This window comes from Pempheris klunzingeri, chromosome 10 (assembly GCF_042242105.1).
Source record: "Pempheris klunzingeri isolate RE-2024b chromosome 10, fPemKlu1.hap1, whole genome shotgun sequence".
NCBI classification, from domain to species: Eukaryota; Metazoa; Chordata; class Actinopteri; order Acropomatiformes; family Pempheridae; genus Pempheris; species Pempheris klunzingeri.
Genome location: NC_092021.1, coordinates 25,431,856 through 25,455,952, shown reverse-complemented (window position 1 = coordinate 25,455,952; position 24,097 = coordinate 25,431,856). Strand labels below are relative to the sequence as shown.

The following is a 24,097-nucleotide window of genomic DNA, read 5'->3' as shown; positions in this document are numbered from 1 at the left end:
TCTCCCGTCATTATAACATTCATGATGATGAACCAGTGAAGAGAACAGATTTCTTCTATGATCTGCTCTCAGGATGCTCCAGGTCACCAGTGTCTTGTGGTTGTTTTTTTTCTGACATGTAGTTTTGGTGTTGCCGAATAAACGGGTTAACTGTGCTTTGCTTTTCTCTGCTGGTGTTTAAATGGAGACACTACAGGTGAACTAACTACTACTGAACTAATGTGACCATGAAACTTCCCTGGCTGATTACTTACATTGAGACAATTTTTGTTTTTTTATTGCAAGTTTTATGGAAATTGTATGTTTAATTGTGCAAATAAGGTATTAGCTAATTAAAAATGCAACATTTTGAACATATTTCCAGAACAGAAACAAAACTCTTGTTTCATTGTGTTGAGATTTTAGAGCCAAAGATTATAAAACAAGAAATCTTTTTTTCAATCAAATACTGTCGACACCAATTAAAAAAAAGCAATTTTCACCACGTTTTTTAGGAATAAAATGTCCTACAAATCAGGCTGTGGATGATACATGACCAAAGTCCTCTGTGAAAACCATCAGATCATAGAAGGAGGAATAAAACTGGAGAGTTTGGTGTTTGTTTGTGCCGCTGAGGTGGAGATTTCTGGATCAGAGTGAACGATTTTGAGAAAAACAGCCTTTAAAGATGTGAATTTAGGAGAAAACTACAGACGCAAAAAGACACAGTGAAGTGAAATAAACACCTAAATGTGTATTTTGGACATTTTCTGTCCTCGAGTCTGAAAGAAGAACACAAAATAACTAATTCAAACAAGGCAGATAGTGTGCAAATCATCCCCAGCTAGGAAACATCAGAAATATGGTAATATCTGATACACAGCTTTGTTTCTCATAGACAGAAAGTGATGTGTGTAAATGTGTATTTTGAATATGTGGAAGCAGAATATGATAAAAATGACCAAGTGCATGAAATAAAACATGTCTTTGCAGTTGTGTCTCGTCTGTAGTTGTGGCGTTTTTGGAGCTTTTGCTGCTCATCCAGAACAAACTGGACAAAATGAAACACGGGAAGCTGCTGATACTTGAGTATGAAGAATGATGATGAGTATGATCAGGGTGCTATGAGCTCGGTGTGGAGTTACAGATATGACAGGAAGTCGACAGCCACAGAAAACAAACTAGACTTTCACTGCACACAAAGAGCTTTATGGAGAAACATTGGCCCCATGAAAACACTGACTTCTTCATTTTAGTCCCAGCTTTCTGTTTTGGAAGTCAACAACAGACAAATGAAGCATTTCACAGTATACACGTGTGTATTAAATACTCAGTTAGTTACAAAAATTAAAAAACAGGCATCCATTATATCATCTGGAGAGAAGCAAGATGTCGTCCTGAAGAAGATCAGAATCAGTGTGATGAGCTCTTAGACAGCATTCGGATAAATAAGCTAAACATGAGAGTGAAATGGAGGAAATCCACCGTCAGGATGAAGGTTTGTACTGAAAAAGGTTTATATAAAACTACCAGTTCTCCACATGTTGGAAGGATTAAGAAATCAGTGTGATTTTAAGCATCCCATCTCTTATATCGTCACTTTTTTTAGTTGATTACCAACTAAATATGTACAAACTATTCAGCGACAGTCGGGTAGAAACTGAGTTATAACCTCACTGAGTTAAACCAGTGCTCTTTGTAACACTGACAATAAATGATTTGTGAGAAAAGTACAATTAAATGAGGTGAAGTCAAGTCCAAATCAAACAAACAGCTCTAACATCAAATATAAGTGAGATGAAAACCAAAATTCACGTGTTTCAGTATCACAGAATCTGTTTTTTTATAACATAAAACAACATTTAATGTGCCGGTAAGTGAAGACGGTCCGTCCTCCTCTGTCATGGTTTAGATCAGGTTTTACCAAATGTCGGCTTTCAGCTGCAGAAACACGCAGTGTAAATGTTCTCTCAGCGTTTTATTGGCTGTTAAAGTATTGATTGTGTAAATACCATCCATTAGTGTCCATCAGTGCCACTTAAACTGTATAAATGTGATGGCTTGAATCACAAAATAAAGAATCTAATTGTATTGATTTAGATAAACTTTTCGACTTGCAAATATTATTCTGATGAGTTGGATCGACATGATAATGTTTGTAATTACATGAACTTAATATTTTAAGTTATATCTTAGAGATTATAGGTGATGAAGTCAGTGACACTTAAGAAATCCTTTTAAATGATGTAGAAAACATAGTTTAATGTCTATGAGTGATCAACTGACGCTACCAATCATCAAGTAAGTGATCATTAAAGATATGGAGCGTCTATTTACACCCAGTAATAACTTTATTGATATTGATTTATCGATAACTTCATTCTTCAGCTGCTGTAGGTGTGGTGGCTCAATAGTTTGGTTACAGAACTAAAATTAAAGAGTCTGAGGGTTAAATCCTGTTGTAATAATAATAAAACACATTCATTATTTATAAGTCTAGTTAAGTTTGATACGTTTTCTTTTACTATTTTTCAGTTGCAGGTTGGTTAGATTTAGGCACCAAAACTACTTTAGGAAAAGATCTCAGTTTGGGGCGAAATAATAATAATAATAAGTCAAAGACAAATATAAAAGGAATATCTTCTTTCCAACAAACACAAAGGGGAATAAACAGCATCCGCCTTAAAAACACCTTCGACTGGAGAGGAGAAGCTGAAGTCAGCGTCATTCATCCGCTGAACATAATGTGTTAATGTAGTGATGAACATCCTGCCTGATTATTGATTGTTAAAAGCGATCAGATGTTGGCCGTCTTACCACTGATAATGGCCTGAATCTGATTTTTTTTTTCCAAGCGGCTGTTCTCATTATTTTAAAAATGTGACCTCTGACCTCGACGTGCTTACGGGAGTGAAAATACAAAGGGTGGAGTTGAGAGATGTGAGTGTTTGGGCTCCCACCTGTGCATAAGTGTGACGAATGTCGACCAAGAGTGACGTCACGGTTGCACTGACTTCCGATACGGGTCACAGTGCTGTTCAGACTCAGGTCGCATTTCAAAAAATCAGATCTGTATCTGATTCCGAACCACAATCTGACTCGAAGAGATCAGATTTGATGTGTTTTTTGCTGATCTGGGTCACATCAGGGGGAAAAAAATCAGATTCAGGCCTCTCTGGCTTGCAGTGTGAACGTAGTCTATATAATAGAGGACATGTCGACATGTTGGGGAGTGAAGATGTGAGCTGACGAGGACGCCGTGTCGTAACAGGTGACACATTCATGCTGCTTGGCTGTAGATAAGGAGAGGCTGTTCTCACAGTTTGGGAGTGTCGGTGGGAGCCAGCGGCGCTCTGCCCCTCTGGAATCGAGGTGGTGGACTCCCGTCGTCACTGTCACCTCCTGCGGAGTCGACACCGAAGCTTCGGTTAAGGGCGTCATGATCAAACGGCAAACTCTTAAGTGTTTCTCTACTGACATCATCCAGATAACGTGACAGACAGTGAAAACACTTTGTGCTGCTGCATCACTAGATAGATAGATAAGTTAGTCATGTAGAGGTTAGAAACAACGTCTGTCTGTCAATTAAATATAAAAAAACACACAAAACATGTTATTTCAGAAATTAACTTGATGCATCAACTGCAAAGTTACACAAGAAATTCACCTGTAGGCTCCGACCCCCATTTTAGCTCAGTTATAATTTGATTAAATGGTAATTTATTCAAGATTATTCATAATTCAGCTCTGCCTGAATCACCATAACGCCCCAATCACCGCTGTGAGAGAGAGTGAGAAACCACACACCTAAATATTGGCTTTATACGTATTATTATTATTATGTTTACATAATAAATCTGTTCCGTCTGAGTAGAGAGATGCCTTCACTCTTAAATCCTCAGAGATTGATGCCAAAAACCAGACAGCAGTTACCTATATTTGATATTTATTAAATATTTTCTGATAAAATTCCCACTGTAACACACACATGGATGCAAAGAGGACTTCTTCTTCTTATATCCAAGTTTGTTGTTCAGACATATTAAAGGATAATTCTTTTTTTTTTTTTACTTCGGCCCTATTCGGCCATTGGATCTAGCCAGCCAAACCAGACTCCATTGAGAAAATAAGTAATTTTACTTTACAGACTATAGCTGTTGTTGCCTCGACTGGTTTGTTTGTTTGTGTTATTGTGAGCTACACAAATATTCTGTTAGTTCTGAACTGATCCTTTAACACACCAAAGTCATGAAATAACACAAACAAACTAACTGATTGTGATTCATTTAGACCAGCAGCTCCTGTGTAAAATCACTGTTTTTGTCAATGGAGTCTGGCGGCTTTTGTCACACAAATAATGTGTTGGATCTGCACTAAACAACGGCTGTGCAAAATCCCTGTTTTAGTGAATGTAGTCTGGTGTGTGTGCTGTTTGTGGTTAAACCAAAAGGATCTTCCAGATCTCTCTCTGTAGGGATCCTTTCCATAATGCTGTCACACACTTAGAATAACAATCTGAGCCTGTCAGTGGATCAAACAAGCTCTTTTAGTGGACCTACTTTGATTGCCCTGAAGGATTTACATTACAGCCATTGTGGCTTCTTCAGGTGATCTACTGGATCAACTCCAAAAGGTTTCGTATCTACTAGTCATTCTAAATGCAAAAAAAAATGTGCAGATTATCCTTTAAGTGCTTTAAGTCCTTTAAACATAAATAGTTATTTTCCACCACCGCCCGTCTCTGCAGATCTGACCTGCTGCTTCACAGCCGCCCTGCAACCCAAACCCAACACCGACCCCACTATCCCACAATGAAATGTGATCCTCCCCTCTGCGATTGGGCGACGGCTGCCCTTGTGTTGGTCGGAGGGCTGGCGTGGGGGATGGACGAACAGATAAGCCAAAGGGTGGGCACGCTGGATTAATAGCATGGCTCTGAATTTTTTTGGACATCTCCTAAATTTCCAAGCTCTAATCCTCATCAGATAAGAACACAGCTGCTGCACCGCTGCTTTTACCAGCCCCAGTATCGAACCCACGCACACACACACACACACACACAGGACCTGATCAGCTGCCTGAAACCATGAGCCCACGTCGTGCTCATTTGCTGCTAAACTGTTTTCAGTTCAGCAGATCTGAGTGAACAAATTTAGCTCTGCTACTGTACCAAAGATGACTGTAAGCTTGTGTGTGGCAGAGCCGAAGCAAACACTAATGCAGAGCAGCTGGTTGGGAGGGAATTTTAATCTTAAAGAATGGTTTGAAAATAGAATAATAATCCAGATATCCCGGCAGCGAAGACCACAGGCCGCCATTTAATGTCAATCTATAGGTTCAAATAGCTCCCAAAGACACATTAGAATCAAAGCTCGGCTAATTTTGCAAATTAACAATAAGTTTGTTTACTCTTAATTGCAAAAAAAACAAGCAACCAGAGCACCAGATCCTCAGGAGATCAATTAAATAAGTTAAAAAGAGACAGAAAACATCCTTAAACTACACTTACTTATCTTATCTCGACGATAATTCACTGTTATTGTACATCGAACGTGCCAATAATTTCATCTTTATCATCACTTTCAACCATTTTAAACTAAAATGATCAAAATGAGTGACCAATTCTTTTTTTTTTACTGTAGTGAACATTATTTTATATGTCTCATCATTTAATAGGAAATACAAGCTTTCCATCATATCACATGATGCCCAGCCGTCACATTACCACATTTTTTTATCCCATTTGTCGATGAAGATCATGTGATATGACCAAAGTTTCAGAACAAGCAGACAAGCGTGCGGATCGTTTTCTCCAGAACTGCTTCAATATTGAACTTTGAGCCTTTTCATGTTGTGTGATCGTGTCTAAATTTGTCCTTTAGTGTCTTTAACTTACACTGATTAGGTGGGTAAAGAGGTGGGACTTCACCTCTCCATAGGGTTAGTAAGAAATGTGCACCGCAAGCCATCCATGCACACGCCCGCCCCCCCCCCGCGCCCCGCTGCGCCCAGGTGAGGTACTTACATGTAGCTTAAGTGGTGCCCCAGTGTGTTAGCTTCAGCACCCTGCCCCTCTACCTCAAATAATCCCTCTCACTGCCATAATCCATTAAGGAGCCCGCCACATCAGTAAAGTCGTCCAGGACCAGGCTGGTGGAGTCCTCACCAGAGGGCAGCTCGGGGTCTGTCGCCCAGGGGTGCTCATAACGGTCCAGCTGGGGGGCCTGGGGCTCATCCAGGGTGGTCCTCCTTGGTCCCTGCAGGCGGGGCTGGAGGGGCTGAGACTGGGCGGGATCAGACTTCTGGTAGGTTGAAGCCGGGTCTTCGCCCTGCTGGTCAGCTTGCTGCTCCTTGGCGACGCCGCCATCGCTGCCGCTGCCGCTTCCGCTTCCGCTGCCACTGCCGCCCTCGCTGCCCGGCAAAGAGGGGGCCAGCACGTGGTAGAGACTCGGCAGGCGGATGTCCAGCAGCACGCCGCTCTTAATGTAGAGCTTGTTGTTGAGGTTGTAGAGCTTCTCGGCGATGTCGTAGCCGAGCATGACGGAGAAGAGACGGGCGATGTAGCGGTCCTTTGATATCAGCATATAGAGGCGACGGCGGCGCCATGAGACGTAGCGGGAGTCCTCCTCCGCCGTCAGGGTCACCTGGGGAGCATGGAAGAAACATCCAAACACCTGTGTTAAAGGCACCCAGTGGAGGTTCTGACCAGTGGGAGCAGCATGGAGAATGAACCTCTGCCATGTTTACATCTACTGTTCTTATACTGATGCTCATTAATGTGTGCTGTCCCTCAAATAAACTCTAGATCTTCTCTTGGTCCTGCGTTTACAGATGACGCTCCATTATAATCACTCACTTGATGCTACTCATCTGTTATTTAAGCATAAAGCTGGAGCCAGCACGTGGTTAGCTTAGCTTAGCTTAGCATAAAGATTGACAGCAGGGGGACACAGGTAGCCTGCTGCTGTCATTTTTTTCAAACAAAAATGCCAGAAAATTCTCTAATCCCAGCTTTTCTTTGTAATTTATTGTAGTAATATGAATATCTATGGATTTTAGACTGTTGGTATTAAAAGAAATACAATATTTCAGTACAGCTGCTTTTTCCCCCAGATTTTCTGACATTTCTGACAGTTAATCCAGGAAATAAACTGCAAATTGATTGATACTGACAGGCTCAGAGTGTTATTCTAAGTGTGTGACAGCATCATGGAAAGGATCCCTACAGAGAGAGACCTGGAAGATCCTTTTGGTTTAACCACAAACAGCACACACACCAGACTACATTCACTAAAACAGGGATTTTACACAGGAGCTGCTGGTCTGCTGCTGTCTCAATCAGTTAGTTTGTTTGTGCTATAGTGTTACTTTGGTGTTTTAGAGGGGTAGTTCAGAATCAGCACAATATTTATGTAACACACAATTAGACAAACAAACCAACCGATCGAGGCGGCAGCGGAGCAGCCTCTGCTGTGTCCTGTGAGGTAAAATTACTGTCTTTGTCAGTAGAGTCTGGTGCCACGTAATGAATGATTGTGGTTACACCAAAAGGATCTTACAGGTCTATATCTGTAGGGATCCTTTCCATGATGAAGACAGATACTTTTATAGAAGATTAATCCAGGAAATAAACAGCTGATCTATGATGAAAATAATCTTTAGTTGCATTCTTTTTTCCGTTTGTGCCTCATAGATCCAAAACTCCCCATCAGGCCTGGAGACAAACCCCGAGCGTCCAGCATGACCTCCAGGCCTTGTTTCTACTTTAACTGAGCTAAACAAAAGCAACAGGATATGTGAAAGACAAGAGGACAACTGCTTTCCCCTGTTCAGCTTATCGGTCAGATGCTGAGTCCGATAGAAGGTAACAAAAGACAACTTGATATCGACGCCTGGTTTCTTGTTCCAAACCCATCAAAGCCAGCTCTCCAAGTTGAAGTGCAACGCTGCTGCCACACCCCGGGACTTCGAGCCTAACATCCACATCATGTACCTGAAACTTCCCCTCCTCGTTTGGTCGGAGAGACTCCCACTCTGGAGAGTCGAGGAACTGGTGGCGGTGGATGTAATGCAGGAACTGGCCCTCCAAAGACACGTTGATCCTAAAAAAGACGGAGAGAGTACGATACGAGTTTAAAAAGAGACGCAGGGATTAAGAGGTGATAATGAGAGCGGAGAGAGAGAGAGAGAGAGAGAGAGAGCTGGAGGTCACTTTGTGGGACCAGTCCGAGTGAATATCAGCATGAATATGGACAGAAAGAGGAGTGGAGGGTTCCTTAAACAGCACACACACAGAATAACCTTCAGATAAAACTTAGATTGTACCAAGTTTCCTCTTCTGCACACAGAAATCACAGGTTAAGACATCAGGACCCCACCCAACACACTAAATAAAGTTTAGTGAGTTTAATCCTTTAACGTGCCGTGTTGTGCAAAATTCACTTGTCATTGTCTCCAGTATGTCTAGAGACTTCTCCTGCTCCATCTGTCAGTAAATGTGTGTGAAAACCTCCTACAGATAAAATGAGGCCTTTAAAAGCACGATTCTCTGGAAAAAGCAGTGCCGTTTAATGAACAGTCTTAGTTTTAGGACACTATAAACCAACACTGTGAACTAGACAGGCATGAATAGGTGAAAGTCTGTTCAGATAAATGTGTATTAAAGAGTTTGTTCACTATAGAGCATATTTCTAACTATTAGAAAGTCTTTATGTAGACTCAGAGTTAATTAATTTTATTAGTGTACAGCTGCTACTTTGTGGCACATGCACTATATCTTTTAATTGTTTTTACTTATTAATTAATATTATTAGTATCATTAGTATTATTTTTAAATGATAAATGTCTGTCTGGGGCTGCTTTTCTGGTTTGGGCCTCCAGGTTCAACATGATAACAAGATAAAAAAAAAATGTTTTCTGAGTTTGGGGGGTGGATGAACTTGTCTGGCCTTTACAGAGTCCCGACCTCAGCCCCACAGAAACCCTCTGGGATGAACAGGAACGTCATCTGCGAGCCACTGACTTTGTCGCCCGCCAAGGTCAGCGGCCGGCCTCGCTAATAGGAGCGAATCGCTGCAGCCAAAAGTGAAAAGTCTTCTCAGAGGAGTGGAGGCTGTTACAGCAGCAGATTAGTGCCTGTCTGTTAATCTGTTGATTAATGGACAGCAGTGGGACAAGTATTCAGATGTTAAAGTAGTGATGGTAGTTACCACAGTGTAAAAATACTCTAACACTAAAAGGTTACAAGAGCTGCATTTAAAATCTACTCTTATTTATTGTGGGTTCAACGTGACTTATAGGCACAGAAAAGCACAACAACCAAGAACAGGCAGCAACCTGGATATAAGGACTGTAATGTCATCATCCAGGGCAACTACACCTGATCAGAGTAAAAGTGTCTGACAACATTTAGAAAATGATCCCTACAAAGATAAACCTGTAAGATCCTTTTTTGTTTCACCACAAACAGCTGATTTATCGGTCGGTTCAAAGCCACCAGACTCCATTCACAAAAACAGTAATTTTACATGGGACTCGCTGGTCTACCGCTGAGTCAGTCAGCCAGTTTGTTTGTCTTATTGTGTGACTTTGGTGTTTTAAAGGGTTAGTTTATAATCAACATAATATTTGTGTAAGACACAATAACACAAGCAAACAAACCAATCAGGGCAGCAGCAGACCAGCAGCTCCTGTGTCCTGTGAGGTGAAATAGTTGTTTTTGTCTATGGAGTCTGGTGGCTTTGAAGAGAGCAACATACCAACTGTTCTAAACCAAACCAAAAGGATCTTCCAGGTCTCTCTCTGTAGGGATCCTTTCCATAATGCTGTCACACACTTAGAATAACACTCTGAGCCTGTCGGTGGCTAAAACAAGCACTTTTAGTGGACCTACTGTGATCAGGTGCAGTTGCCCCAAAGGATCATGTTGCAGCCATTGCAGCCCGTTTGGTGGCTGAAGAATATGAATCCGCAAACTAACTAGTAACTAAAGCTGTCACATAGTGGTAGTGGAGTGAAAAGTACAATATTTGTCTTTAAAAAGTAGTGAAGAAGAAGTATAAAGTAGCATAAAATGCAAATAAACACATGAAGTGCAAGTACCACAAAACTGTACTACACCACGGACAATTGAAATGTCTTAAGTAACACACAGCAAAAGGATGCTGATTACATAACAGTCATGTAAGTCTTCAAATCTGATCTGTGTGCAGCCTGTCAGCTGAATGAGGATGAACGAGAGCACGAAACAAACACCTCCAACAAGCCGACACCTAAAACTGAGGAACCGGTCGTACACGTTTGTTGTGTGTTGTTCTGAATCTGGCCCGTGTGCTGAGCCGCCATCAGCATGGCCGACATTTAATTTAAGGTAAGAGCAGCAGTGCGCTCCAAAGTACAAAGATATAATTCAAGCAGCTGGCAGCGTGCGGAGGGACGGCCCAGCGCTGAGTCACGGACAAAAATACTCTGTTTACAACATTTCTCTGCTGTGGGCTCCAGGACAGGGGAATCTAAAGCAGCCCCGCTTTGAGGATGTTTGGATGAAGTGAAAATGTTTCCTGTGATGGCTCCACGCTGCCAACAGACTCAGAAATAGGACTCCAGGTCTGCAACAGTCAGTTAAAACAGCTGATTTTCTTTCAAAAAACAGTTGGTTTTAGTGTTTCTATGAGTGCAGGAGGAATTTAAACCATCAGCACTGCAGCATACACCTGTGATCCAGAGTGAACACCTTCTGTTCTAGTCCAAACAAAGAGATGAAACTGCAGAAGAGCTGCATTTAGCCTCATGAAAGAGGTGGACAAAATAGCATGTACATCTGTATGACACTTTAAATACTTCAAAATAAAAGATAAACTTTGGGAAGTCTGTAGTAGCAGTGGTGGAAGGTACAGTTTTGTTGGGTTGAGTGTCTCTATTTAGTGCTATTTTAACTCCACTACTTTCCCAAAGGAGATAACATACTTTCTGCTTCTCTGGGCAACATTTATCTGACAGCTATAGCGGCATTACACACATAGTTTGCAGACCAAACATAAGATCCTCTTAAAAAAGAAAACTGTAAAGTATGTAAGGGCCCCGACCATCTTACACATTCATAATAATCATACTAATATAATACAAAACTCTGTCAAAGTCGCAATTCTGCAAAATTCATCAGCACTGACATTTAAGAGCAACTTAACACCAACAGAAAACGTCTCTACGCTCATTGTTTTGGTTTTTACGACCTCTAAAGGGTCTAAAACTCCACAGTAGGCTTCCTGATCCACATCAAACGGTAGACAGACAAAGTTAGCGACCAGCTGGTGAGTGTAGTGGAGCTAAAGAGTCAGGCGGAGGAGACCAAAAACAGAGCTGAAAGAGAGCGAATGTATAGACCTGCTAATGTTGCTCCATGTCTGCTAAATATGTAAATAAACAACTTTCATTTGTGTTTACTGCAGATTAAAATGAGCCTTTAATACTGAATCTGGCACATTTACGTGATGCTTATATGATGTCTAGTAATGCATGTCCCTTCTTAAATAAAAAACATATTTTTACATTGTGCTGAAGCCACTTTTACTCTGTGGTTTGTAGGTTGTGTAGTGCAGGTGTGAGGGTGCACACACACCTCCCAGACAGCAGGAAGGAGAGCTGGTTGATTGGCGTCTTGCCCTCCACAGCGTACGTCTCTCCCGCCTTCAGCTCCACCACCTTGTTCTCGAAGGCGCCCGCGATCTCCTTGAACACCTGGACGGGCACGCCCAGCGGCAGGTACACGGCCTGGTAGAGGGAGGTCAGCTCCTCGCTGCCCATGCCCTGCTGGTGCAGCCGGTAGAGGAGGTGGCAGATCTGAGCCAGGCAGGCCAGCAGCAGCAGCAGGTTCCAGGTGAACACGTCCAGGCCGCACATCGTCATCCAGCCCCACAGGGTCAGGCACAGGAAGGCCGGGGTCAGGAAGCCGAAGATGAAGAGGCACCCGTAGGCCCCGCTGCCTCCCATGTAGCCCAGGAACAGGAAGGTGTTGCCCAGATGGTACATGGCTCCTTCCGTCCTGTTGCTCCAGCCATCGCACAGAGGGGCGAAGAACAAGGTGTCCAGCAGAGTCGAGTTGTCGGCGTTCATGTTTGAAACTCTTCAAATGACAAGGAGAAAAGCTCTGGATGCACAAAACAGAGAGAAAAACTTCTTATCCAATGAATCTTGGTGCTATTTCTGTCCCATCAGCTCTTAGAAAACTAGATGTTTTGTTTGAATAAAAGCTTGATGAAAAATAAACTGACCAAAAATGTCAGAAGTAAATATTTGCTCCCTTGGCGTGCAGAGGAAAACCCTTAAATGTGAAGGAGTTCTCACGGCTCTGTTTGTTATAGAAACACAGCTGGAATGGGCTCCTCTTCCTCTCTCATTATGCGTCCCTTCTTCCTCTCTCCCCTGGCTCCTCACACTTTGTCTTTCTGTCTCTCTTGCTGTGCTTTTCTGTCGGTTTCTCTCCGCCGCCGGCCTGCACTGTGGAGCCAACAGCTGGAAGAGAAGGGGCTGGGAGGTTGGGAGGTTGGGGGGTTTTGTGGGGGCGTTGATAGAGCCCTAGAAGGATAACCATGTTTGGAATTGAAACCCAAGGAGGAAAGAGCGGTGGACAGAAAGCAGGCCTGCTACTTAACATAACAGACAGAGAGAGAGAGGCAGGAAACGGGAGGGAGGAGAGGGACTCTAACTAATATCTCTGAGTGTCACACAGGCAGAAGAAAGACAAAAAAAAAGCTCCTCTGCAGTTCTTCCATCACCAAAACTTCACATGGGGCCAGTTTACTTCCAGGAGAGCAGCTCGGCCCTGAGCCGGTGCATATTTAGAGACACTGAAATAAGTAGGATGACAGCGCAGGTCAGATTTCAGGTATAAACACCCGCCGCCGCCTCCGTCTGTCCTCTGAGCCTCGAGGACTCACTGCTCACAGCGACGCCTCGCCTCAATCTCAAAGTTTCAGTATTATTATTATTATTATTTGTTAAATTACAGACCATAATATCTTAACAGAATACATGTTGTCATGAAAAACATCCTTTTTTCATGCTGTCGTACAAAATACACCTTTAGGTGTTTATTTTATTTCACCTTGTCTGTTTGCGTCTTCTCCTAAATTCATTTGTTTAAAGGCCGTTTCTTAAAGTTTTATTCCTCTCTGTGTTCTGAAGGTTTCCACAGACGGGTTTGATCATATATCAGAGTCTGAAAACATGTCTGTTGACAGGATTTTCTGATTTATGGAGTGATTTAAAAAAAAGTCCATCCAACATTTCCTCTGTGAAAAGCTTTGGCTCTGATATATCAACAAAATGAAACAAGAATTTTGAACCTGCTTTTATCCAACGTTCAGATTTCTGCTCAGGAAATATCTAGTGCACATTTAGTTAGACGGTGCCTCATTTGCATAATTAAACATTTCTCAAACTTTAGAAAACTTGTAACACAAACAATGATTGTCCCAGTGTAAGTTTAATGGTGCTATGTGTTAGTTAGAGTAGAAGCAAAATGATGACTATCTTCCTCTGTGGTGGAAAGTTCAATGTACAATTTACTTTTCTATCGTGTCTTTATTCTTCTGGGAAACTTTTCCTGAACTCTTAAACTCAATGTGAACCCTCCACCTTCACTGTGCTCTGTCAGAGGATCCTCCTGCATGTAAAAGCCTGAATAAACCAGACTAAAGACATCCACAAGTCTGTATTTATTTATTCTGTATTTATTTTTTACAGCACCTTTCATTCTATTACATGCATCAAGTGCTTCACATGAAATTAAAGCAAATTAAAATCCTAAAAATAGAACACATGACATGTTTAACATATCGATATGAGAGCTGGTGTTCTTCATGAAACGACTGAAGTTGGCAGATTTAAGGTGACACACATTTCCTTCTTATTAAATAATAATTAGCTTAATTTAATGATCTGCTGCGTTAAATCATGAAATATTCTGTGTAACACATCAACACTAACTTTGTCACAAAAGCAAAATAAGGGCAAGATTCACTCTTTAATTAAGTCTTTATGTTGATTTTTCTTTTAGTTTACAATCACAGCTTTCACTGATTCATTAGTTTTTGTTCCAGGAACGAACGGCCTCAACTCTGAATATGTATTTATGTGATCTGCTGTTTATTCATGATGGATGTGATGTCATTCAGGGTGTTCCCCGAGGCCGACTGGCATGACACAATCATTTAAACCTTCATCATCATTAATAACAAGTAACATAAACAACCTGAAACTGGAATATAAGCTCAGATTCATGTTTTAAAATTATCACTGCATACATCAGATATTCACATGGTGTTCATGTTTTCATTCACTGGAAGTTACAGTAAAAGTCTGAATAGTCTCAATAGACTTAAAGCTTCTGAAGGTATTTGCACCAAGCTGATAAAAATGGAACAGTTTACAGTAACTATCAGCAGTGACCGGTGCTACAGAAAGGACTCGTATACAATTTCCCAGTCTGGGATCAATAAAGTACTTCTATATCCAGCTGCATACCAGCTTGCCATAAACCCTATAGTGATATCTGATCATGATCAAACTGATGCTCCTGTTAAAAGGGGCAGATTAAGCCACTTAGCTATTGTTTAGCAGAATCTGCACCAGTCAGTGAGTTGAGATTTTAAATTGTTGCTGCAACATTTGTCTTGAGATGTGAAGGTCACAGTGAACTGTTGTGGTTGAATATTGATCATATAAACATTAATATGCAGCTCCCATATGGACGACCTCTTCCTAAAAACATGTAGCATCAGCATCAAAACCTGTATTTGTTAAACAGTAAATGTTAAGCTGTTGAACTAGACGTCCACTGGCTCGCTTCAGTGTGAGTGACACACTACAGAGGAAGAATGCAGATATGCCAAGTATTGACTTTGCAGGGGCAGGAGTTATTTTTAAGCCCAAGCACATACCAGGGGCAGCAACTGTGGCGAGCAACCATCCACACACAGAACGGACCCACGATACAGAACCTTAAGATGAACACATGAATAATTCCTACGCATCAGTGCATTTGGGCTACAACAAAAATAATGACAAACTCCCAACAGCGAGTCTTATTGCATAGGACTTTTATTCAAATTCAGACTGATTTATTCACATTTTTTTCAAATTCTGCAGACTTAAAAATAAAAAAAAAAGAAAAACACATGTCCCAGACGATCACCAGAGTTCCCTTCCAGTGGAGGAATAAATAAGAGGGGAAAGCAGCAAATATCCAGGGTCTACTCGCACAGCAACACACTGCAGAAGAGGAAGAAGAATTAGCATTTCCTATAGGAACCAAAGAGCAAACACTTTACATCTTAAGACCCAACATCAGAGCGGAAGGCAGAGTCCTGGCTTTGAACTGTAAAACACAAAAACCTTACAGCAGGTTCATATTTCTGTTTCAGGCTATTGAATGAAGATTTGTCCTTTGCCAGACGGGTCATTTGATCCGCTGTAATGTGAACTGAGCCACATGGTTTCAGTCATGTTCCGTGTGTCGTGTGAACACACTCGCTCCACCCTCACACACACACACACACACTCTATCAGCCTCTTGTTGCAGGTTTTTACTTTGATACTAAAGTTGGTGCACAAAATCAGAATAGCCAAGTGACCCAGCAAGAGGGGCAAAAAAAATAAACATGAACACAAAATGTCAATTTGTGCAAATATTTAGAGTTAATTTAAATCAAGTTGAGGCATTTACATGGTTCACCGCGGGGGCAGATGCTCATTTACACACCAGAGTGACTCAATTCAAGCTGGGACTCAGGTTGTCAGAGCACATTTGGAAGTGGCTCGTCAACTCGGCAGCGCGTCACCAGTGCACGAGGAATGTTAAAGCTCTCGTTTCCAGCTTTGATTCAGCAGGCAGCCAGTGACATGAGCAGCAACTATAATTCAGTTTAAATGAGGTCTCAGAGGAAAGTTACTGCAAACAAACTGCATCTTTTAATTCACCAATCGAGGCATTTACTGTGCGTGTTCAGGGGGAAACTGGACAATTTAGTTTCAGTAAATTTCACACAAACTGAAGGTCAGATTAATGTTTGACACCAAATTTAACCTACAAACACTAAAAGTAGGATTTAAAAAGTTAAAATGCTCTTTAATTGCAGCGTTTACTGCCAAGTGTGTTCCTACGCCTCCATTAATCTCAGTGCCACACCCAAAGCAGTCACTTCACTCAGACCAAGATCAGTTTTAGACCCGACAGCTAATTTTGAAGGCCGACAAGCAACTCAGCACCGACATGTTTGTTATAAACTACTTTTCTGATTTCACTTGAGCACGCCGGTGCTTTAATCTGGTAGTTCAGCTTGTGACCAACACTGATGAACCAGCAGCAGCTGATGGGACGTCTGGATTTGATACTTACCACATACAAAAGGGAGTGGTTAGATCTTGAAGCCGAGTGCCCTCATGCAATCTTTATGCGCCTCGATTAGGCCTGTGCAGTTTTCCTCTCCCTTCTCAATGATGCTGGAGGGGAAAAAGGCCCATCAGTAAGTATTTTCATTTAACAAGATGGGTGTTTTAATCTTTCCTGGTAAGGCACTCACCAAGCGTCCCTGACTTTCTTAGTCTCTGGACAAGCACAGCATGGTTTCAGTGGCTTCTTCTCCTCAGCGCCTCCTGTCACAGCAGGAGCTTCAATGCTGGCAGCTGACAGGGTCGACATCTTCTAGCTGAACTACAGAAAAATCACATAAGAAATAAGTGATGTTTTACTTCAGTAGCAAACTATGTTAGATTTTCACTCCCCAGAGTAAAAACTCATCCATTCACAGATATTTCCAGTTACTGGAGTTGATCAGCCCACTTCTGTCCTGAGCTATTATTAAGACGACCTGTCAGCGTGTCTGAAAAAGCCTTGGAGAATTCATCGTGGTGTTAACACTCAACTGAATCCACTACTGAAGATTAAACAAGCGGTTAAATCATTAATGTCAGACACTGATTTCAGCCTCGAGTTGAAAAGCTGCAGCTTTGAGCAATTTAAAAGCTGATGAACCATCACTTGGTTGGTTTTGAATGATGCTTTGAGATCATAACTGCTGCTAAACTCTTTCAAACCATCATAGTCAGCCTATAACCCAGATTAGAAAGAAGCAGCAAACTCTCAAATGAGAGACAGGAAGGTTTGATATCATTTGTTTTAAGACTAAAAAATGAATGAGATAATTACAAAAACAGTTTTAAAGAGATCTGCTTGGGTTTAAGGTAAATGTGATGTGTGACAAACAGATTGGTGCTAAATTACTGATATTTGTCAGTAAATGAGCGGATATAAGTGTCAGTCTAACTCCTGTTGCATCACAAACCACATTAGCTGCTACATGCTAGCTTCAAATGACACTACACGGTCTGTGGCAGTATAACTTTTTAAATATTTGCTTCTCCATGATGTGAAAGTGAAGGAAAACCTCCTGAAGGTGCACACGTGCTCGGCCGTGTTGTGGTTAGCTAGCTTTAGCTAACACTTTGGAGGCATTGCATAACGTTGACGGCGGCTAGCAAAGTTAGCTAACAGCGGCTAACAGCGACATTAACGCCGTCACGGCAGATAAAAGAGCAGATTAAATCAACAGAAAAGGCGCCGCGCTGCTTTAAACACCTGCTGACAAACGCTGCAGGTAATCCTTGTTATGTAACTCACCTGTGTGCAGGCCGGAGACACAAAACTGGCGTCGGCTTCACCTTCAAAATGAAAGCAACACGGTGAGGACGAGCTGACGTGCTCCGGCTTTTACGTGCTCGAAGTCACGTGGTGAGAGAGACGTCAGCTGAGCCTTCTGGGATATGTAGTGCTCTGTGATAAAGGCGGGAAGAGGCGGAAGGCACACACCTGTGGAGGAAACTGAGCACCTGATCCTGACAAAAGGAGACACTGCAGCACCTGTGAAGGTACAGTCACGTTCTTACGTTCATATTTACATATTTACGTTTTCTAGACAAGATAAAATGTGTTTTTTTGTAGGTAAAAGTTTATTTTTTGCCTCGAAAACAAACAAAAAAGGACTGAAATTTAGTATCAGATATATGTAGAAATAAATTCTGATAAATAAACAGAAATTAACATAACAATGAAAGCATTTATTAAGGGTTTACCTGAGTTAATTTTATATATATTTTAAAACTTTAAGAGTGTAAGGGACGTTGTATTATAAGTTATTTACTGTACGTAACTAACTTTTTAAAACGCTACCAGCAGTAACGTCATTTCAGTCACCTTTGCCTTACAGAAAAAATGAATATATCAGCCGCAGTGTTTCTGATGCTTCTATCCTGACCCATGAAAAATTAATACAATGAAAATCCATCATTCTGCTGTTCTAAAATGATGAAGTTGCTGCCACTGCCGCACCATTATTCATATATCGTAGCTTAGAAATTCAGATAAACCTTTTTTAAACTGCCAGATTACCTCACTCACTTTGCTGTTGGGCCTCAGAAGGATTTACAGTGAAGCTTCCCAACACCAGAGACGGTTTAGAGGAGAGACGCTCCACCTCAGAGTCACTTCCTGTACCTGTGTCAGGTGGTGTGTCCTCGGCCCCGCCCCTTGTAGGAGACCAGCGGCTGGTCCTGAGGCTGTTCGGTCCGACGGGAGACGATTCTTTGGCCCCAAAGTCACCAAAGTGAATATTGGAGGCAGATCTTCTGAACACTGAGACACTAACATGGATTTTAGAGAGGAAATGAACTCTGTGTGAGACACTGAGACCTGGTTTCTGACCACCTGCTGTGTGGGGCAGGTATCTTCAGCAGCACCTTACCCTCACGTAGTTTCTTTGTTATATACCGCACTAGATTAAGGGGTGGCTGCAGCCATTGTATTCTGGGGCCACGAGAAAAAACTGACGTTATTCTTTTCTCGAATGAGGAAATGAGGACTTCCCAGGAGTTCTGCACTTGAGCCGTGAAGTATGAAATCAATCAATCAATCAATCAATCTTTATTTATGTAGCACCAATTCACAACAGCGTTATCTCAAGACGCTTTACATGAAGAGCAGGTCTGGACCAAACTCTTTAATTAAAGAGAGACCCAACGAGTCAGGAATTCAACATGAAGGATTCAAGAATCCCCACATGAGCAGCATCAGATATTATATTAGGAAACAGTGGAGGAAGAACTCCCCTTTAACAGGAAGAAACCTGGAACAGAACCAGGATCAATGTGGGCGGCTTCTGTAGGAGAGAGAGAGAGAGGGAGAGACACAGAGAGAGACTGACAGAGAGAGAGACAGAGAGAGGAAGAGAGAGAGACTGAGAGAGAGAGACACAGAGAGACAGAGAGAGAGAGACACAGAGAGACAGAGAGAGACTGAGAGAGGGAGAGAGAGAGAGACAGAGAGAGACTGAGAGAGGGAGAGAGAGAGAGACACAGAGAGAGGGAGAGAGAGAGACAGAGAGAGGGAGAGAGAGAGAGACACAGAGAGAGGGAGAGAGAGAGACAGAGAGAGGGAGAGAGAGGAAGAGAGAGAGAGAGACTGAGAGAGGGAGAGAGAGGGACAGACACAGAGAGAGAGAGAGAGAGAGACAGAGAGGGAGAGACGGAGAGAGAGACAGAGAGAGGAAGAGAGAGAGACTGAGAGAGAGACACACAGAGAGAGACAGAGAGAGGGAGAGAGAGACAGAGAGAGGAAGAGAGAGAGACTGAGAGAGAGAGACACAGAGAGAGACAGAGAGAGGGAGAGAGAGAGAGACTGAGAGAGGGAGAGAGAGAGAGAGAGACAGAGAGAGGGAGAGAGAGACAGAGAGAGGAAGAGAGAGAGAGAGAGACAGAGAGAGGGAGAGAGAGACAGAGAGAGGAAGAGAGAGAGAGAGACTGAGAGAGGGAGAGAGAGAGACAGAGAGAGAGAGACAGACAGAGAGAGGGAGAGAGAGGGAGAGAGAGAGACAGACAGAGAGAGGGAGAGAGAGGGGGAGAGGGAGAGACACAGAGAGAGGGAGAGAGAGAGAGGGAGAGACAGAGAGAGAGAGACAGACAGAGAGAGGGAGAGACAGACAGAGAGAGAGGGGGAGAGAGAGAGAGAGAGAGAGAGAGACAGAGAGAGACAGAGAGAGAGAGAGAGAGAGGGAGAGACAGAGAGAGACAGAGAGAGAGAGGGAGAGACACAGAGAGAGAGACAGAGAGAGGGAGAGACAGAGAGAGAGAGACAGACAGAGAGAGAGGGAGAGAGAGAGAGGGAGAGAGAGGGAGAGACACAGAGAGAGGGAGAGAGACAGAGAGAGAGAGAGGGAGACAGACAGAGAGAGGGGGAGAGAGAGAGAGGGAGAGACAGAGAGAGAGAGACAGACAGAGAGAGAGAGAGAGAGGGAGAGAGGGAGAGACACAGAGAGAGAGAGAGACAGAGAGAGGGGGAGAGACAGAGAAAGAGACAGACAGAGAGAGGGAGAGACAGAGAGAGGGGGGGAGAGAGAGAGGGAGAGACACAGAGAGAGAGAGAGGGGGAGAGAGAGAGAGGGAGAGAGAGACACAGAGAGAGGGAGAGACAGAGAGAGGGGGGGAGAGAGAGAGAGAGACACAGAGAGGGAGACACAGAGAGAGGGAGAGACACAGAGAAAGAGACAGACAGAGAGAGGGAGAGACAGAGAGACAACACAGACAGCACCAGTGTACTAACAGTGTCTTCAGCACTAACAGGAGTGTGAATAACAGATCAGCAGTATGATATTATTGAAAAACATGACGAGTGTCTGACGATCCTCAGCAGTGATTCATGAACCAGAGAACCACATCAGCAGGACCAGGACCAGGACCAGGACCAGGATCCACAGGATCCACAGGAACCTGAGGGATGAGAAAGCACAGAAAGGCTCCGGGGAAGATATCAAGTTAGAGGCAGACATTAGGCTGACATGAGACATGATGATGGAGAGGAAGAGGAGGAGAGAGAATAGAGGAGCCCAGTGCATCATGGGAGTCCCCCGGCAGTCTGAAATGTCCTGTCCAGAACGAGCTCTGTTCTCTGTGTAGACCTTGATGCTTGTGTTCAGTGTGTTTTCCAGCTAAATGTTCCCCACCAGCTTATCCAAAGCTGTTAGCATGTACGCTAACTACAGCAACAGACCGACAGTCGTTTCTGTTCAGATTCAGAATCAGAATCTTTAATTGTCATTGCACAGGATGTGTGCAGTTCTATTCAGTGCAAAAAAGAAAAGTAGAACACAAGACACAAAGGATATGTACATTCATTATTCAGTATTAAACTTTTATTTTGTGGAACAACTAACTACCTTCACTGAGCTAAAGTCTGAACTGTATTAAAACAGCTGTTGCTCAGTACAGGTCATAGTTAGTTGATGTGTAACGATAGATTACCTCCATCCATGCGACGTTCACAACGAGGCAGATCCATGACACGGCCTGTAATGCACCATCTTTAGTTGTAGAGGATCTTTACCAATACTACGCCAGTCTGTGTTAGAGGCAGCCGAGCAAACATTTAGCTACAGGAGCTTTATTTTACCCCTCAGAAAGTCCAGGATTCAAAAGTTGAGGAGCTTTGGAGGAGGACTGGTGCAGCCACCGTTTTAAAAGGCAGAATGAGAAGGATTGTCCTAAAAACACACAGCACAGATAACACTCATATAAATATACTCCCTCCCAATCATCACTTAGGTGGTGTGTGGTGGTGTGTTTATCTCCAGAGACCCTGCTCCCTTCTCCCCGTTTGACCTTATTTTCACATCATTTTGCTGTGCTCGGAGCGTAAACCTTCTTTTATACCGTCTATGGGGTCACAGCGTGCACTGTGTGAGGTCGGGACCCTGTAAAAACTGAGGGACCAGGTTATATCGCTATCACACACACACACACACACACACACACAGCAGAGACCCCACAGGATGAAGCTTCACCTTGACTACATTCAAACATAATATACGGCAATGTGACACCTTCCCGCGGGGTTGTGTGGAGGTTCGGATGCGTGTATTTGTGCTTCAGGACATAACCGTCGTGACACAATCAGAAAATAACATTTCTATGATTCATGAACGCCTCTCTCTCTCTCTCTCTCTCTCTCTCTCTCTTTATTCACTGTAGCTCGCTCGGCTACCATGGCGGTGCTTCGGCTGACCGAGGGAACCTTTAATTTCTTGAAAAAGTTTGGATACTTTGGTACGTTTACTCAAGAGAGTTGAGTATTTCCACTTTATATCACTTAATACATCTGCTCCACTACGTTTTAGAGGGAAATGTTACACGTTTTAATTATGTGACAGCAGCTTTTAAAGAAACAGTGTCTGTCTGTTGTTAGCATTTCCACCAAAAAGACATTTCCCCTCACACAAGTGTTGAAAATAGCATGTTTACACTGTGGATGTTTTAAAATTTAAACAGTAGAAATATACATTATGCTTAACTGGCAGCACTTTATATATTTGAGGCTTTTATTTGGCCATTATTAGAAATGTGGCTTTTATTCTAAGAATTATGTTGTTATGGCTTTAAAAGGCCACTTTAACGTGGCTGCAGCCCAAATCACAAATTTAATTTAAATTATTTTCAGTGCTGACTAACTCCTCCGTAAGTCTAGAAAATGACAAATTATCAGAATTTCCCAAAGAAATTCAGTTTACGATGATATAAAATAGAAAAAGCAAACATTTGAGAAGCTGAAACCTGAAAAAGTTTTACACTTTTGCTCCATAAATAGTTAATTTATTATTAAAATTGTTGTTGGGCAGCAGGGTGGTGCTGTGGTTAGCACTGTTGCCTCACAGCAAGAGTGTGGAGTCTGCATGTTCTCCCCATGCTAGCGTGGGTTCTCTCCGGGTTCTCCAGCTTCCTCCCACAATCCAAAGACAAGCACATTAGGTTAATTGGTAACTCTAAATTGCCCGTAGGTGTGAGAGTGAGAGTGAGTGGTTGTCTGTCTCTGTCTCTGTATGTGGCCCTGTGATTGGCTGGTGACCAGTCCAGGGTGAACCCCGCCTCTCGCCCGAAGTCAGCTGGGATAGGCTCCAGCTCCCCTGACGGATAAGCGGTATAGAAAATGAATGGATGGATGGAATTGTTGTTGAGTATTGACTAATCAATGAATCAACCAGCTGTCTCAGCACTACACTGTTTTGTCTCCTTGTAAAATAACAAAACTGTTATGTGTGCACGTACAAGGCTTTTAAATTAAAAAGATAAGGAACTATATGAGCTGAAAATGACTTATTGCTGCCTTTCCCACACACTCTGCTATTTATATCACATTCTGTGCTGATTCTAGTCGCTGCTGGATAGAATATAAACCACAGCGGCTTGAGAGTTTTGTAATATATATATAAATATATATATATATTAAAAAAATGTTCGTTTTCTCTGCCACCATGCTGAAGGTATGTGTGTTTTCACATGTCTGCTGGGTCCACACTGCGTCAGCACTGGAAAGCAGTGCGTAAGCAGGAGCAGTGAGTCACTTATTCTAGTTTGAGGGCCAGCTGTGTGCTAGATAAATGAGCAAGTAAGCATAATGTTTGTTTGCCCTGCACCGTGTGATAGATATGCACCTCCGTCTGAAACACACTTTGCTGCAGTCTTCGCTGTGCTTTCCGCAGGATTACAGTCCATGTGATGCACTGTAGCAGTCTAGAAGTGCCATTGAAATGCATTTAATTCACTCTGAATTTTACCTGAAGTCTGTCATTGTTTCAGGTGCAGGGTCTGCCACCTCCTCCTCCTCCTCCTCCTCCTCCTCCTCCTCTTCCTCCACCTCCTGTGTGCACAAAGCCTTCAGCAGCATTTTGGAAAGCAGCACTGTGAGCGCTCAGTGAATTAATATTGTCTCATAGTAAATTTTAATAAGTGTTGTCCTCTGTTGGAGCAGAGAGATATCACATCAGCGTTCATCGTCACCTTTATTTATTTATTTATTTTTACTTTCTCAGTCGGGCAAGTGGGTCAGAAATCCACTAAAGATTATTCAATTTAATCATTAATTAGTGATTATAAAATAACCATAACAACTAAAGTTGTCTGACAAACTCATCAACTAACTTGCTAAATATTCAACTAACTAATGCTTAATTTCTACTTCAGTAAACAAAACAGTTTGAACCAGAGTTTTAAAAAACTGGACAATAGATCAGTTTTATTG

General features: G+C 42.5%; 2 protein-coding genes across 3 annotated transcripts; both read right to left on the bottom strand.

Annotated features, from left to right (window-relative positions):
• Positions 1–3,267: 3,267 nt before the first annotated feature.
• Positions 3,268–12,101, bottom strand: popdc2 (popeye domain cAMP effector 2). Its single transcript, XM_070838532.1, has 4 exons — positions 11,597–12,101; positions 7,973–8,081; positions 6,005–6,623; positions 3,268–3,381 (listed from the first exon to the last, which is right to left on the bottom strand). Exons 1-3 carry the CDS (start codon positions 12,088–12,090, stop codon positions 6,054–6,056), a joined length of 1,173 nt encoding a protein of 390 aa, XP_070694633.1. The 5' UTR covers positions 12,091–12,101; the 3' UTR covers positions 3,268–3,381; positions 6,005–6,053.
• A 2,959-nt stretch (positions 12,102–15,060) lies between these two features.
• Positions 15,061–17,760, bottom strand: cox17 (cytochrome c oxidase copper chaperone COX17). 2 transcript variants are annotated; one of them, XM_070838487.1, is made up of 4 exons: positions 17,657–17,760; positions 16,560–16,685; positions 16,376–16,479; positions 15,061–15,249 (listed from the first exon to the last, which is right to left on the bottom strand). In XM_070838487.1, the coding sequence occupies exons 2-3, from the start codon at positions 16,676–16,678 to the stop codon at positions 16,395–16,397; spliced, it is 204 nt and encodes a 67-aa protein (XP_070694588.1). In that variant the 5' UTR covers positions 16,679–16,685; positions 17,657–17,760; the 3' UTR covers positions 15,061–15,249; positions 16,376–16,394. The 2 variants fall into 2 exon arrangements, with proteins under 2 accessions (XP_070694588.1, XP_070694587.1); XM_070838486.1 differs by having other exon boundaries at positions 16,560–16,690; positions 17,657–17,738.
• Between the last annotated feature and the right edge of the window lie 6,337 nt (positions 17,761–24,097).